The 16,794-nt window shown below is 38.3% G+C and overlaps 3 protein-coding genes across 3 annotated transcripts; all 3 read right to left on the bottom strand.

Annotated features, from left to right (window-relative positions):
* Positions 1–4,578: 4,578 nt before the first annotated feature.
* Positions 4,579–5,649, bottom strand: LOC134017023 (olfactory receptor 1-like). Its single transcript, XM_062456268.1, has one exon. It carries the CDS (start codon positions 5,647–5,649, stop codon positions 4,699–4,701), a length of 951 nt encoding a protein of 316 aa, XP_062312252.1. The 3' UTR covers positions 4,579–4,698.
* A 1,693-nt stretch (positions 5,650–7,342) lies between these two features.
* On the bottom strand, positions 7,343–10,920 carry LOC134017022 (olfactory receptor 1D2-like). The gene is made up of 2 exons (XM_062456267.1): positions 10,885–10,920; positions 7,343–8,278 (listed from the first exon to the last, which is right to left on the bottom strand). Exons 1-2 carry the CDS (start codon positions 10,918–10,920, stop codon positions 7,343–7,345), a joined length of 972 nt encoding a protein of 323 aa, XP_062312251.1.
* Positions 10,921–14,033: 3,113 nt separating this feature from the next.
* Positions 14,034–15,062, bottom strand: LOC134017021 (olfactory receptor 1D2-like). Its single transcript, XM_062456266.1, has one exon. The coding sequence runs from the start codon at positions 14,967–14,969 to the stop codon at positions 14,034–14,036; it is 936 nt and encodes a 311-aa protein (XP_062312250.1). The 5' UTR covers positions 14,970–15,062.
* Positions 15,063–16,794: the final 1,732 nt, after the last annotated feature.

Genomic DNA, 16,794 nt, shown 5'->3' with positions numbered 1-16,794 from the left:
CAGACTCCAGGATGTGTTGCAGCCAGGCATGTTCTACAGAAGATCTGATCGAAAATTTGAGTGGACTTCATCGTCTTAGAAAGGTGGCCTTGCATGTGTTGTCCGAGTGAAAACATTTTTGCGAACGGCATGGTAGTTATCAATTCGTTTTTGACTGTAATGCAGGATTCCAACTCATAATAGTTTATTTAAATGTTGTCTCTCTGAAAAAAACTAATTATTTGTTTTAGTGAATAATTAGTTAAAGATCCTGTAAAGTGGAATTAAAAACGAGTTTCAAGTTCACCACTCCACAGAATAATGTGTTAATAACTACCCATCCAAATAAAAATAAAAACACAGACAAGTATGTTAAATTAGGCTTTGAAATCGTAAGAAAATCAGCAGTCTTCTCTGTTCGAGACTGGGGGGGCGTGTCGCCTGAAGGAGCTGAAGCTCCGCCCCTCGCTGGAAGGTGCCACCTCTCTCAAGTAAGCTACCTACGACCCAGATAATGGACGCTACGTCAAGCCGAACAAAACAGTATAGAATTAGAATGTATTTGTTCAATGAGTGAAACATACAGATGCATATAAATGAAATGTTCCCCTGAGCTGTAACACAGGAGTAAAAATTGACAGCAGACAGTGAGCTCTCCAACTACTTCTAGCACATTAGCTACCATTTCACCAAAATACCATCATTCTACATTTACATTTAGTCATTTAGCAGATTATCTTATCCAGAGCAACTTACAGTAAGTACAGGGACATTCCCCCAGAGGCAAGTAGGGTGAAGTGCCTTGCCCAAGGACACAACGTCATTTGGCACGGCCGGGAATCGAACTGGCAACCTTCAGATTACTAGCCCGATTCCCTAACCGCTCAGCCACCTGACTCTGGAAAATTATCTAGTATAATTATAACAAGCACACGGAACTGAGTGATGAACTGCTGGCGGCGGTGGATGGTCCAGGTGCGACCGGAGGATGAACGGCCGGGGGGGCGATGCTCGGTACGGCTCCGCGCTGCAAGAGAAGCCGTGTGTTGGTGAACCCCGTCTGTCTCTGGTCCATGTTAAAACTGTCCGCCGTGAAATGGTCAGTGCAGAGGCGGCTGTTGTAGTTTATCCGAAGCTTTCCATGAGCGTGGCTCTTCACAAAATCTATCCACCTATTTTTCCTTTCATTATCAATAGGGAACTTAAATGGCGTTGCAGCGCAGCTGGAGTTCTTGCATCAGGGAAGATGCAGTTGCGGGTGGTGGGAGACATCCTGAAGCTAGCCAGCTAGCTGATGTAAGCTACAACTAGAGAGGGTACCATTTCTGGGGAAATTGTAGGGTGTGCTTGCTTGCGTCGGTTGCACAGGGGTCCGTTTTTGAATGACATTTTTTGAACTGATATTTCTGTATATTTTATATAAAAATGCATACTTATTATTTATAAAGATTACATAGATTTAAAAGCATTTATTTTTGCTGCTCATTTACAACTGAACATACGAGTGAAGTGTAGAATGAAATAGATGTCTTCTCATTTCCCCTGCAAGAGGCAGCCTCATCGTTGAAACAAAACGAATAAATTGGGCAGACCGGTGTAAAAATTGACCTAATCTCTATGACTTAAACGTCATTTTAAGTTTTTCCCTTCTCATGATATTTTCAGGCATTTAGCCTACTCATTGCATTCATTCATTAATAAAGAACCCCCTTTGAAGATTATTCTACGACGTTGCCCGGCAGTAGAAGATGGAATCGCGATTCAAACAGTACCATCTGCTAACTGAAAATATGCCCCCCAAAACGTAAATAAGCTTGACATTTATTTAGTGGAAAATCGCTCATTCATAAAAAGCTCACTGGTAGCGATCCTTGTCAGTAACAACGCAAAATGCGATATAGCCCTGTGTGGAGAAGCTGCCCCGGTAAATTGTACTACTACGGCACAGTACTAGACTACTGCTGTGTTCGTCTCGGTAGCGATTGCGTTGGTTGAATTGGATTTAACGTTCCGTTGTACGGTTTAAGGTGAAATTAATTATTTTCATGAACAGATTGACAACGTTTAGGCTGTGGCAATGAAGTTCAGGTTAGTAGTTAGATAGACTTGATTTAAGTAAGGGGAGTGCCGAACATGTTCTGTCGCCGTTTGACTTCCTAAACAGCTGTGTAGTGTAGATGTTTTTGTAGTGTGTCTCGTGTAGGCTACAGCGTTGCAGTGAGCTACACTGGTTTGAAACCACAGGTAATGGTAATTTCTCCAACAAATCGTTTACTAATTTCAGAATAAATCCTACAACGAAAATGTATATGTGAGGAATGTTTATTTTAACGATTGAAAACAGATAACGCTACATCATAGACCACTGTAGTATGTGTTGCCCGGGCAACACAGGCTAATGTCATGATGCTAATACTTCAGTGAAATAGTAGACTACTGTTTCCGAAAGTAGATGTACTTCCTTAATAATATCAGCTTATACTGTACATTACACATGACAATTGTGTGTCATATCACAAAGTAAAATGAGTAAATAGTTATCACCCTGGCCTCTTTGCTTGTGGCGTTTCTGCAGCTGCCTTGCAGTAAAGCTATAGTTAGCCTAGCTATCCCCCAAGTTAACAGATGCGAAACGAATGTTCTGCCAAAGGTAGTCACGCGTGTTTTCGTGACGTTAGTGACGTAGTGACGTTAGTAACATCAGTGACTGTGGCTAGCAAATTAGCCACCGTTAGCTTCACTTTTCGCCACAAAAACTTAACTTCAGCCTAAACCATGCAACGGAACGTAAATTCCAATAGAAACAACTCAATCGCTACCAAGACGAAACTTTTGACACCTACTTTGTCTATGTAGGCCAAATATTGACTGAGTTTTAGGGGGGCAAAAAGAATAATAACTAGAGAGGGTACAATTTCTGGGGAAATTGTAGGGTGTGCTTGATTGCGTCGGTTGCACAGGGGTCCGTTTTGGAATGATATTTTTACAACTGATTTCTGTATATTTTATATGAAAATGCATACTTATTATTTATAAAGATTAAATAGATTTAAAAGCATTTTTTTTTTGCTGCTCATTTACAACTGAAAATACGAGTGAAGTGTAGAATGAAATAGCTGTCTTCTCATTTCCCCTGCAAGAGGCAGCCTCATCGTTGAATAAAAACGAATAAATTTGGCAGACCGGTGTAAAAATTGACCTAATCTCTATGACTTAAACGTCAATTTAAGTTTTTCCCTTCTCTGATATTTTCAGGCATGTAGCCTACTCATTGCATTCATTCATTAATAAAGAACCCCCTTTGAAGATTATTCTACGACGTTACCTGGCAGTAGAAGATGGAATCGCGATTCAGACAGTCCCATCTGCTAACTGAAAATATGCCCCCCAAAACGTAAATAAGCTTGACATTTATTTAGTGGAAAATCGCTCATTCATAAAAAGCTCACTGGTAGCGATCATTGTCAGTAACAACGCAAAATGCGACATAGCCCTGTGTGGAGAAGCTGCCCCGGTAAATTGTACTACGGTACAGTACTAGACTACTGCTGTGTTCGTCTCGGTAGCGATTGTGTTGGTTGAATTGGATTTAACGTTCCGTTGTACGGTTTAGGCTGAAATAAATTATTTTCATGAACAGATTGACAACGTTTAGGCTGTGGCAATGAAGTTCAGGTTAGTAGTTAGATAGACTTTTGATTTAAGTAAGGGGAGTGCCGAACATGTTCTGTCGCCGTTTGACTTCCTACAGCTGTGTAGATGGTTTTGTAGTGTCTCGCGTAGGCTACAGCGTTGCAGTGAGCAACACTGGTTTGAAACCACAGGTAATGATCATTTCACCCACAAATCGTTTACTTGTAATGTAATGTCATAATAAATCCTACAACGAAAATGTATTTGTGAGGAATGTTTATTTTAAAGATTGAAAACAGATGCATCATAGACCACTGTAGTATGTGTTGCCCGGGCAACAGAGGCTAATGTCATGATGCTAATGCTTCAGTGAAATAGTAGACTACCGTTTCCAAAAGTAGATGTGGGCCTACTTCCTTAATAATATCAGCTAATATTGTACATTACATTTCATAATTGTGTTTCACATCACAAAGTAAAATGAGTAAATAGTTATCACCCTGGCCTCTTTGCTTGTGGCGTTCCTGCAGCTGCCTTGCAGTAAAGCTATAGTTAGCCTAGCTATCCCCCAAGTTAACAGATGTGAAACGAATGTTCTGCTACAGGTAGTCACGCGTGTTTTAGTGACGTAGTGACGTTAGTAACGTCAGTGACTGTGGCTAGCAAATTAGCCACCGTTAGCTTCACTTTTCACCACAAAATGCAATTTCTACTTAAACCATGCAACGGAACGTAAATAAAAATACAACCAACGCAATCGCTACCAAGACGAACCTTTTGACACCGCCGTTGTGTATGTAGTCCAAATATTGACTGATCCTTAGGGGGGCGAAAATAAACAATAAATAAATATATATGTGAGAGAACAAAGGTTGTGCCCTTGCCGAAGGCAAAGCACACCCAATAATATATATGTGAGAGAACAAAGGTTGTGCTCTCGCCGAAGGCTTGAGCACACCCAATTAAATAATTGGTCAGAACTGAGAGTATTAAACAGGTACTGCTTTTCTACCAGGGTTGTTAGACAGCAACTTTTTACTGTGGCACTACAATTAATATTCTCCCCAAAACCTAACATAGTTCTCTTTACATTAAAGACTTTTTACTTCTAGTACTTCTCACACATAAAGCCAAAATTCGGTTTCTAATCTGCTTCAGTTTCAGACCATAAACAAGCGGGTTTAGAATTGGAGGAATAACTAAAAATTGTACTGCCATAAAATTCTGAAAGTTTTGTGATGTGTCTGCAGAACCATATCTACTGTACAGAACATCAAACAACAGAGCAACTGCTACATTAATTAAGGACAGTAAATGTGGCATGCAGGTCTGCATAAACTTTCCCCTGTTCTCAATAGACTTCAAACATGACCTGATAAGATATGCATATGAAAAAACAATTAATATTATATGTGTAACATAGAACAGAATAGCAATATACCCTATTATATTGTTCGCTGTAATTGAAGAGCAAGAGAGTTTAACAATAGACCAATTTGCACAGTAGAGCTTCTCTATGAGTGATCCACATAATCTCAGTTTACTTGTTAATATAGCAGAAACAGTCAATATAAAGAATACAGAGAGCCAGGGATAATAGACTAACACAGTGACCCTCAGTTTAGTCATAACAGAGTGATACTCCAGTGGTGTACAGATTGCCACATACCTGTCATAAGCCATCACTGCTAGAATAACAACATCTGCACAGGAAGAAGAATAAATGACAAAAGTTTGGATTAAACATCCTGCATAAGAGATAACCTGCAGATGAGACAGTAGATCAAAAAGGAATTTGGGGTAGAATCCTGTTGTGCCAAACAGGCCACTGATGCACAAGTTACACAGGAAGATGTACATGGGCTCATGGAGGTTTTCATCCAGGATGATGGTCAAAATGAGAGCAACATTTACTAGTATAATCGCACAGTAACACAGTAAAGTAAGAGAGAAGAATGTGGCTCTGTGTTCCATCATCTCATCAAACCCAGAAAGAGTAAACCATGTCACTGTTGATGCATTGTCGCTAAAGGTCATATCTGTGAAGAAGAAAAAAAGGGTTTCAAAAGCATTTTATTGTCTAATTCAATCACTGTGCTCCTTACAGATAGACTGATCTGTACTTACTGTAAGTCGCTCTGGATAAGAGCGTCTGCTAAATGACTAAATGTAAATGATCAAAGTATGCCGGCTAGTAGAAGTAAGAAGGTTACACAATATGTAAAATATTAGTAGAGAAAAATACAGTGTAACAGTGCAATGACTACAATGGTACATGAGAAATACATTCAGCACATACATGTACATCACCTTGTGTTGGGATACACCATCGATGGGATATTTTAGGACTCACCCATGCACCCTACATGTAGCAGTATTTTATGTCCTCTAGCACGATGACCTCATACCATGTGGAAGGACAGGGAATTCCGACCCTTGACACCGTTTTGATTTGAAAGGAGTGAAGGGAGGAGGGGTGTTGCTAAATGTGGTCATACCGTAAACCTTTAGAACTATCTAAGAAGGTCGAAAGAAATGTATTCCTAATGCAGAATTTTCATGCTGAATTTCTTTTTTTTTCACTACTGTTTGTTACTTAGTGTATACATATATAGTATGTATTTGACTATTTGCTTTAAGTTTCAGTATTCATATTAGGGGAATGTGAGATTTGACTTGTTTTGTAAATCTGTTACATCTGTTAAAATCTGTTTTGTGAACTCATCGTAAAAGCCGTTCAGATAGATGTCAGCATGGAGGCTTGCAGAAGGTAGGGTGTGTGAGTCTGTAGCAGGGTGCAGGTGTCCTGACATTTGAACCCACCTGTCAGATTGTCCTACCAGGGCTCATGGCACATGCACACACCAAGATTAGGATTACAGTCAATTTAGTGTTACGGTAGGAAAATCTGACATAGTAGAGTAAATTGACAGAACACCTGGCCTTCTGATAAGCACAAGGCTGGTATTTTTTATCATAGTTTGGATATGTAGGTCCACGAGGCACCATTATAACAGGCCCCTGTTTCTTCACCAAACACCGTTTTCACACTGTTATAAGTCTTATAAGAAAACTTACCGAAATAGAGAGAGAAAGTGTGAGACTTGTAACACCATTGACATTGCTGGCAACTACATCAATAAAGTCCTCTCTCCATAACATGTCGTCCTCGACTCTTTATTCAAGAAACACAATGAAGGATTCTAAGTAACATAATTAAAAACATTACAATCTAACATCACTCACACACTCTAAAGGTCATGGTGGTATCTGTAAAACAAATACAAGTATAGAAAATACTAACAATCACCTCCCTAAAAGTTACTGTAAGAACACAGTATAGCTGCTTATGCTAAATGGTGCAGTAAGGTTGCACAACATGTAACCTATCCATGTACCCAGTTAACACAGACTTGACCTGCTGTTGAATGTTTGCATGTAGATGAGATCTTCTTAGAGGAATGATACATTTAACATGAGATGAAATTGTTATGAACTAGCATAATAACCTTGTGCCATGTAGGCTAGATGAACAGGGAAATTAAATAATTTGATACTTGTTTAGATTTGAAAAGAGTGAAGGAGGGATATGTTGAATGCTGCCATAGAGTACAGTAAGGCTGAATGAGATTGTATCATTGGTCAGGTACTGCTCTCTACCAGGTTTTTTACAAACTTTGTAAAGTGGTACTTAAATTACTATTCTCCCCAAAACCTAATACGGTTCTCTTTACATTAAAGCATTTTTATTTCTCGTACTTATCATACAGAAACTCAAAATTCGGTTTCTAATCTGCTTCAGTTTCAGACCATAAATAAGCGGGTTTAAAATTGGAGGAATAACTAAAAATTGTACTGCCATAAAATTCTGAAAGTTTTGTGATGTGTCTGCCGAACCATATCTACTGTACAGAACATCAAACAACAGAGCAACTGCTACATTAATTAAGGACAGTAAATGTGGCATGCAGGTCTGCATAAACTTTCCTCTATTCTCAATAGACTTCAAACATGACCTTATAATATATGCATATGAACAAACAATTAATATTATATGTGTAACATAGAACAGAATAGCAATATACCCTATTATATTGTTCACTGTTATTGAAGAGCAGGAAAGTTTAACAATAAGCCAGTTTGCACAGTAGAGCTTCTCTATATGTGATCCACATAACCTGAGTCTAGTAGTCATTACTAAAGCAACAGTGAATAAACAGAATGTAGAGAGCCAAGGATAAGACACTAACCAAGCGACCCTCTGCCTGGTCATAACAGAGTGATACTCCAGTGGTCTACAGATTGCCACATACCTGTCATATGCCATCACTGATAGAATTACAAAGTCTCCACAGGCAGAAGAATAAATGACAAAAGTTTGGATTAAACATCCTGCATAAGATATGACCTGCAGATCAGACAGTAGATCCAGAAGGAACTTGGGATAGAATCCGGCAGTCCCAAACAGGCCACTGATGCACAAGTTACACAGGAAGATGTACATGGGCTCATGGAGGTTTTCATCCAGGATGATGGTCAAAATAAGAGCAACATTTACTAGTATAATCGCACAGTAACACAGTAAAGTAAGAGAGAAGAACGTGGCTCTGTGTTCCATCATCTCATCAAAGCCAGAAAGAATAAACCATGTCACTGTTGATGCATTGTCACTAAAGGTCATTTGATTTCTGTGAAGAAATCAAAGGATTAAAAAAGTCAATGATATAGGCTGACTATAGTATAACTACTAATATGTTAATTTTACACAATATATAACGTGTCTGCAAAGAGACATACAGTGTAACATTGTAATAGCGACCAATACAGCACAAACATGTATATTACTTGGTGCTGGGACACACCATAGATGAGATCTTAACCCTAATGGCACCCTACATGTAGCAGTATTTTATGCCCTCTTGCACGATTACCTCATACCATGTGGAAGGACAGGGAATTCAGGCCCTTGACACTGTTTGGATTTGAAAGGAGTGAAGGGAGGAGGGGTGTTGCTAAATGTGGTCATACTGTAAACCTTTAGAACTCTAATGAAAATTAATGCACAGGTCTGTATCCAAAAAAGATGTAATCGTCTGACTGTTGCTAATCTGAAGAGTTGTGTGGAGCACTTGAGAAGACTGAATAGGATGTACTGGTGCAGCAACAAGTCAGGTTAATCTGCTATATTGTTGACTGCAGCATCAGTGATGCCCATGAGAAGGGATCCTACATGATGATGATGATGGCTGTATGTGAACAGAAGCTCCTGTATGTTACCAAGTTGTTCTTCGAGAGATTAGGAGTAGTCAGGAAAACAACAGGTGGTGTTGATCACAGAACCCCCCACGTCATGTCCGATCCTAGATGGTTCCATGAAAACATCTCTCAATTCTGCATCGGGATTGTTTAATACCACTGCTGTCATCCATAGTATAATGTAAGAAATCTTTGTCTGTCTGTGTGGGTTCAGAAATGACAGGTTGGTGATGTAAAAACAGCAGATCATATTGAACATTTATCGGTGTGGTTATTAATTACTACAATTTCACAGCAATTATTCAACAAGTAACCAGCAAATAAACATAGTCTACCCGCTGGTGCTGCACACACCTCCCTGTTGCTTTTTAGTATGCAGGCATTACAGCTGGTGGTCTCAGTCTTTTTAAGCCGTCTCTGTCTTAATATGTGCATTGTTTGTTGACTCCCATTAAAAAATTGTTGTAGGCATCAGACTTTTGTAGGCTTCCGTAGCCTCTTTCCTTACTGTAAACGCACTCTATCAAATACTATTTGTTAGGCTAATTGTATTGGTAGGTACTAGGCCTATTTGAAATAGTGGTAGACATCGGGATAGATTAGCTGTACAGTAGCTCTACCTAGGCTACACATTTCAGATCATCTTAAAATAAATTATAGCCTAAAATAAATAACATTCTGATCCAGTGGGTCGGTTAGGGGACACTATTCGATGTATCGCTGCTATTCACAGCCAGTTAATTGATGGTAATATGCGCTAGTCATGTTAACTCGATGGTAACGTAGTGTAGAGTTGAAATATACAGTGTTTCGGTGGTCATTTAGCAGACGCTCTTATCCAGAGCGACTTACAGTAAGTACAGGGACATTCCCCCCGAGGCAAGTAGGGTGAAGTGCCTTGCCCAAGGACACAACGTCATTTTGCACGGCTGGGAATCGAACTGGCAACCTTCAGATTACTAGCCCGATTCCCTAACCGCTCAGCCACCTGACTCCCTAGTCAGTCATAAGACTAGATGTCTTATGGCGGAGTCTAGAACGTCCGCACATGGGTGAGCGAGTTGACTGTAGCAAGATGGCCGCCATGTGCGGACATTCGACTCCGTTGTCCGGCAACGCGGACGAGACATCTAGCCTTTATATATATCTATGGTTATAATGTTGTTGTTAAGGCCGGTGTGGCATGTTGATGACGTGCAGAGAGCGACGGAGAGAAAAGTGTGGAGAAAGGAAATAAACGGAGATTGTTGTTAGCTCCAAGAGTTACCAGTTCTATGAGTTTTTGTCCAATACAAAGAGTATATTCAGGCCTTACACTTCGGATAGCCGGATGTAGTTCAGGGCCTTACGTTCTAAACTGATCTTCCAAAAAAGGTCTATACAGTACTGTGCAGAAGTCTTAGCCACAATTAAAAAAGACAACATTCATGTGAAAAAATCTTGGTTGGGAAAGACTTCTGCATATACTACTGTATATATTTCTAAACTGTTAGATATGTAGAGACTGAAACAGGAAGATAAAAGTTACAATGTATTTATATAGACGATTATGAACTGCTAAACTAGATATGATCAATTATTTATTTGGAAATACTCAAAATGTCTCAATATGTAAACCTGTTTGTCAAGATCAGGTTTATACCTGATAATTTGCATGAATGTTCAAGAAAATTGACAATGTTATTAAAACTAGAGAGGGTACAATTTCTGGGGAAATTGAGGGGTGTGCTTGCTTGCGTCGGTTGCACAGGGGTCCGTTTTTGAATGACATTTTTACAACTGATATTTCTGTATATGTTATATAAAAATGCATACTTATTATTTATAAAGATTACATAGATTTAAAAGCATATTTTTTTTGCTGCTCATTTACAACTGAAAATACGAGTGAAGTTTAGAATGAAATAGATGTCTTCTCATTTCCCCTGCAAGAGGCAGCCTCATCGTTGAATCAAAACTAATAAATTTGGCAGACCGGTGTAAAAATTGACCTAATCTCTATGATTTAAACGTCATTTTAAGTTTTTCCCTTTTCATGATATTTTCAGGCATTTAGCCTACTCATTGCATTCATTCATTAATAAAGAACCCCCTTTGAAGACCATTCTACGACGTTACCCGGCAGTAGAAGATGGAATCGCGATTCAAACAGTACCATCTGCTAACTGAAAATATACCCCCAAAACGTAAATAAGCTTGACATTTATTTAGTGGAAAATCGCTCATTTATAAAAAGCTCACTGGTAGCGATCATTGTCAGTAACAACGCAAAATGCGATATAGCCCTGTGTGGAGAAGCTGCCCCGGTAAATTGTACTACTACGGTACAGTACTAGACTACTGCTGTGTTCGTCTTGGTACAGTAGCGATTGCGTTGGTTGAATTGGATTTAACGTTCCGTTGTACGGTTTAAGCTGAAATTAATTATTTTCATGAACAGATTGACAACGTTTAGGCTGTGGCAATGAAGTTCAGGTTAGTAGTTAGATAGACTTTTGATTTAAGTAAGGGGAGTGCCGAACATGTTCTGTCGCCGTTTGACTTCCTAAACAGCTGTGTAAGTTAGATGTTTTTGTCGTGTGTCTCGCGTAAGCTACAGCGTTCCAGTGAGCTACACTGGTTTGAAACCACAGGTAATGGTAATTTCACCAACACATCGTTTACTAATGTCAGAATAAATCCTACAACGAAAATGTATATGTGAGGAATGTTTATTTTAACGATTGAAAACAGATAACGCTACATCATAGACCACTGTAGTATGTGTTGCCCGGGCAACACAGGCTAATGTCATGATGCTAATACTTCAGTGAAATAGTAGACTACTGTTTCCGAAAGTAGATGTACTTCCTTAATAATATCAGCTTATACTGTACATTACACATCACAATTGTGTGTCATATCACAAAGTAAAATGAGTAAATAGTTATCACCCTGGCCTCTTTGCTTGTGGCGTTTCTGCAGCTGCCTTGCAGTAAAGCTATAGTTAGCCTAGCTATCCCCCAAGTTAACAGATGCGAAACGAATGTTCTGCTACAGTCACGCGTGTTTTCGTGACGTTAGTGACGTAGTGACGTTAGTAACGTCAGTGACTGTGGCTAGCAAATTAGCCACCGTTCGCTTCACTTTTCGCCACAAAAACTTAACTTCAGCCTAAACCATGCAACGGAACGTAAATTCCAATAGAAGCAACTCAATCGCTACCAAGACGAAACTTTTGACACCTACGTTGTCTATGTAGGCCAAATATTGACTGAGTTTTAGGGGGGCAAAAATAAATAAAAATAATAATAATAATATATATGTGAGAGAACAAAGGTTGTGCTCTCGCCGAAGGCTTGAGCACACCCAATAATAATATATATGTGAGAGAACAAAGGTTGTGCCCTTGCCGAAGGCAAAGCACACCCAATAATAATAATATATATGTGAGAGAACAAAGGTTGTGCCCTTGCCGAAGGCAAAGCACACCCAATAACAGTACAGCAGGAGGAGCCATTCAGTGATCTGACGTAGATAGGTCGAAATGACGTAGATAGGTAGTTTTTGGGCTCCGCCCATTAAAACCTGATCTGAAAACGGAAGAGAAACTGTTCTTCGGTCTAACTCCACATTTCAGTGCGACAAAGTTTTAGCGCTTTGCATATGCTTTCAGGAACTCATTTCACACATATATAATGTACTTAGAAGCAAAACATGGAATTTACTTTACAGGATCTTTAATGATTTGTGAATGTATCATTATATTATGACTTTACCTGGGGAGGCACATGACTATTAACAAATGATTAAGTATTGTCTCAATCCATGGATGCCGCCATTGTGGTAATTAACACATGAATTAACGGTATTACCATTAGTTTACCCTGTTAACTCAGGGTTTTAGTTCACACAGTTAACTAACAGTATTAGTTTACACGTTTAACTAAAGCAGTTAACTCACCTATCAGTTCATGTGTTAACCCTCGTGCTGCCTTCGGGTCACATGACCCAAAGGTTCATAACGAACCATCGTTGTGTTTACCCAATTTTACCCAATACAAAAACAAATAAAAATAATTTTCTTTTAACCTTCGCAATGTGGGGGGTCTGAGACAGCCCAACGGTTAAAAGAAAATGCTTCACTTTGTTTTTGTATGCGGTAAAGTTGTCGCAATACAACGGTGGGTCACAATGACTGATGGGTCAGAACGACCCGAAGATAACACAAGGGTTAATATCAATAGGAATTGATCCATGATGCCAGATTTAATTAATAGTAAATCATATTTGACTCCCTATCAACAAATGATGTGTCAATGCATAATTAAGTACCTTTTACGTTATGTATTAACTTATGATGATTCATGCATTAGTTAAAGCATTAATGAACGCTCATTAATGCACCCTTATTGTAAAGTGTTACCGATATATCTTACAAAATACACAATGACAGCGTTCATTAAGTTTTTAGTTTTCTCATGGACTCCTCCCCAGGTTCCTAAATAAACACATGTCGGTAATGAAGTGATAGATGTAAAAAACTGTCAAGTAAATGCTGTTGACAACACTTTAAACCACAGGCAGTTGACCAAATCTGATCACTCATGTTCAAACTGGTGTTGTCATATCACAGATATTAGGCTTACATTTCACACAGATGTGAGGTCAGATCACTTTCTGCAACCTGCCATATGGAATCATTGGTGTCAATTCCAGAGAGACATGATAGATGCTTAAAGACATACAGTACATTTGTATATTTGGCAGGCATTTCCTGGTACAGCAAATTTTTGATAAGGCAGTTACTTTTGGATAATGTACAGTTCAATTGACATGGAACTTCATGTTGTTCTGGTACCAATAATGTTATTTGAGTACTTTGTATCCCAGATTTTCTTTTCACCAGATGATCATCTAATTTCAGTGCAAAACTTCGCACAGATGTATAGTGTGTATATTTACACAAGAAAACATTGTCATTCTGTATATCAAAAGACAAATCTCTTACTTAAAACATCTAAGCACATCTAAGTCTAAGAGCATAGAAATGTGGTACATTTAACAGTAAAAAAAACAATGGCAGCTTGCTTGCATGTTTAACGCTGGTTCGAAACTCATTCACTGAGCCTAGCTCTTGAAATTCAGACTTTTTTCAGCTGGCACAGTCAGCAAGAAAATATATTTTACATTAAAGACATTTTATTTGTTTTAACTTTCGTACATAATCTAAGTATTCTGTTTTGAACCTGAGTCAATTTAAGGCCATAAATTAAGGGGTTAAGAATTGGTGGGACAACAAGAAATTCTATTGCCAAAAAGTTCTGAAGACTTAGTGGCAAATCTCTTGAACCATATCGAGTATATAATACATCAAAAAGCAAAGCAACGGTTACATTAAATAATGACAGAAAATGTGGCATACAGGTCTGCATGAACTTTGCCTTTCTTTCAATAGACTTTAAACTTGATCTGATCAGATATACATATGAACACACAATGAAAATAAAATGACCAAAATAGAAGACTATGATTATGTATCCAATGATATTGTTTGGAATGGTTGAAGTGCAAGATAATTTAACAATAGACCAGTTATCACAGTAAAGTCTATCTATATGGGATCCACACAACCTCAATGTACTGGTTAATGTAAAAGCAGTAGTGAAAAAACAGCATGTAGAGAGCCAGGGATAAAAGACTAACTGAGTGACCCACTGCTTAGTCATAACAGAATGATATTGCAGTGGTCTACATATTGCAACATACCTGTCATAAGCCATCACTGCTAGAATTGAAAAGTCAATACAGGCAGAAGAATATATTACAAAAGCTTGAATGAGACATCCTGCATAAGAAATCACATGAGAATGAGACTGCAGATCCAGAAGGAACTTGGGGTAGAATCCTGAAGTCCCAAACAGGCCACTGATGCACAAGTTACACAGGAAGATGTACATGGGCTCATGGAGGTTTTCATCCAGGAATATAGTCAAAATGAGAGCAAAATTTACCATAATAATCACACAGTAACACATTAGAGTGAGAGAGAAGAGTGTTGCTCTGTAGTGTATTGTCATATCCAATCCAGAAAGAGTAAATAAAGTGGATGTGTTATCCATCAATACCAAATCTTGAATTAAGTGTTTTTAATGTTTGAACATGTACTGATTGTTCATCATGGAAGTAAAAATCCCTTGTCTTGGCTCGTTCCACAAATGCGATTCCTCATGTTGCGTGTGGCAGTTTAATGTTTCTCACAGTCCTGTTTGCAAGTTGTCATCAGGACCCTTGACACTGACTGCATAGCAACAGTAAACATTGTTGATTCAGTGTGGAACAAGTGTTACATTTACTCTATATTCTCACAAAATGTGTCATTGTAACAGATGTGAATGTAACACTATTTTAATAGTTTGAAATGTTCATCAAATCTCAAAACATTATTGATACACGTTAATGTACTATTGACTAACCTTCACCCTAACCTCAACCATTTGTTGCATACAAATGGTTGAGATTGACAGCTAGTTGACGTCGTGTAAATTATTACAAGGCTTCAAAAGGTTTGAACATGGCTAGGTATGGTTGAGAAGTATAAAATTAATAGTCAATTTAAGTTGAAGTTAAAGATACGCCTACAATAATATTACTAAACTTAATAATGTGGTTTCATCATCAATATTGTTGTAATTGGATAGAGTGGTAGAGGTGGGTTTAATTGTAATAAATAATTATATATATAATCAAGGAGGCCTGAGTTGTTAGTTTATTAACCTGGTTAGCTATATTACATCATTGATCAGGAGGGGAGGGTTGGAGAAAAAATTATGTAGTTAGCCAAATTGTATTTCTGACTGCTCATCCTTTCGTAGAAGTTTAGAAAGGGGAAACATACCTGATCTACAATACCTGCATGTGTGTTTTAGTGGGATTAACATCCAGACTTCAACTATGTGGTTCTCAGATACAGAAACGTTACTGTGAGAACTGGTCTGTAGTTAAACTCGCTTGCTCTTCCACAATTACAAACAACATGGATGTTGGATATATTGTCATATTTTTATTTTTTGGGCATTTCATTTTCATTGTGTGTTCATATGTATATTTGATCAGGTCATGTTTGAAGTCCATAGAGAGCAGGGGTAGGTTCATTCAGACATGCATGCCACACTGTCATTACTAAATGTATTGTACATGATGTATTGTACACCCGATATGGCTCAAGAGATTTACCACAAAGTCTTCAGAACTTTTTGGCCTTACAGTTTCTGATAGTTCCTCAGATTCTTAACCCCCTCATTTGTGGCCTTAAACTGAGTAAAGTGAGAAAAAGAATACTGAGTTATTGTGAGAAATTCTAATAGAGTGAAATGTAAATAATACATAGGGCCTCATGCAAGTGTTAATTCCATTCTACATCCTTCACATCTAAAAGCATCAGCGGGCAGTAGGAACCCTGAGTGGTTGTAGAGAACGACCCCTTTGCTTCAGCCAAGAGGTAATATTTTCCAGATGGAGGCTTTTATTTTTTACTCACACATTTTTTGTGTTTCAGTTAACCATGGTGTGTTTTAGTTCATCAACATGTGAAGGTTATACAAAACATTTTGTATTTCACATATTAATTCACTATTTTAAACAGCCTGGATTCATAAAGGGCTTTACAATGTTATTGCAATATGCAACTGTCAACTGTAGCGGTCAACATCAGTAACTTCAAAGACCATCCTGTTATTCCTCTTATTTATTTCTGCTAAAATGTGTCATTAATCAAATACAAATAAATCCAAAACCTAAAACCAGGCCTCAGTTATTTGAATTGTGTTTAATGTATGAACACATATGCTATGGGCTGCTAATCTTGTACGTTTTTCTCCAGAAACCTTTGTGCTTTTCTTTTGTATTCAAAATATGGAAAAATGTGGTTGATAGTTAATGCAACAT

This window comes from Osmerus eperlanus, chromosome 3 (assembly GCF_963692335.1).
Source record: "Osmerus eperlanus chromosome 3, fOsmEpe2.1, whole genome shotgun sequence".
In the NCBI taxonomy this organism is placed as follows: domain Eukaryota; kingdom Metazoa; phylum Chordata; class Actinopteri; order Osmeriformes; family Osmeridae; genus Osmerus; species Osmerus eperlanus.
The sequence above is the reverse complement of the archived record's forward strand: the minus strand, read 5'-3'. Positions and strand labels throughout refer to the sequence as shown.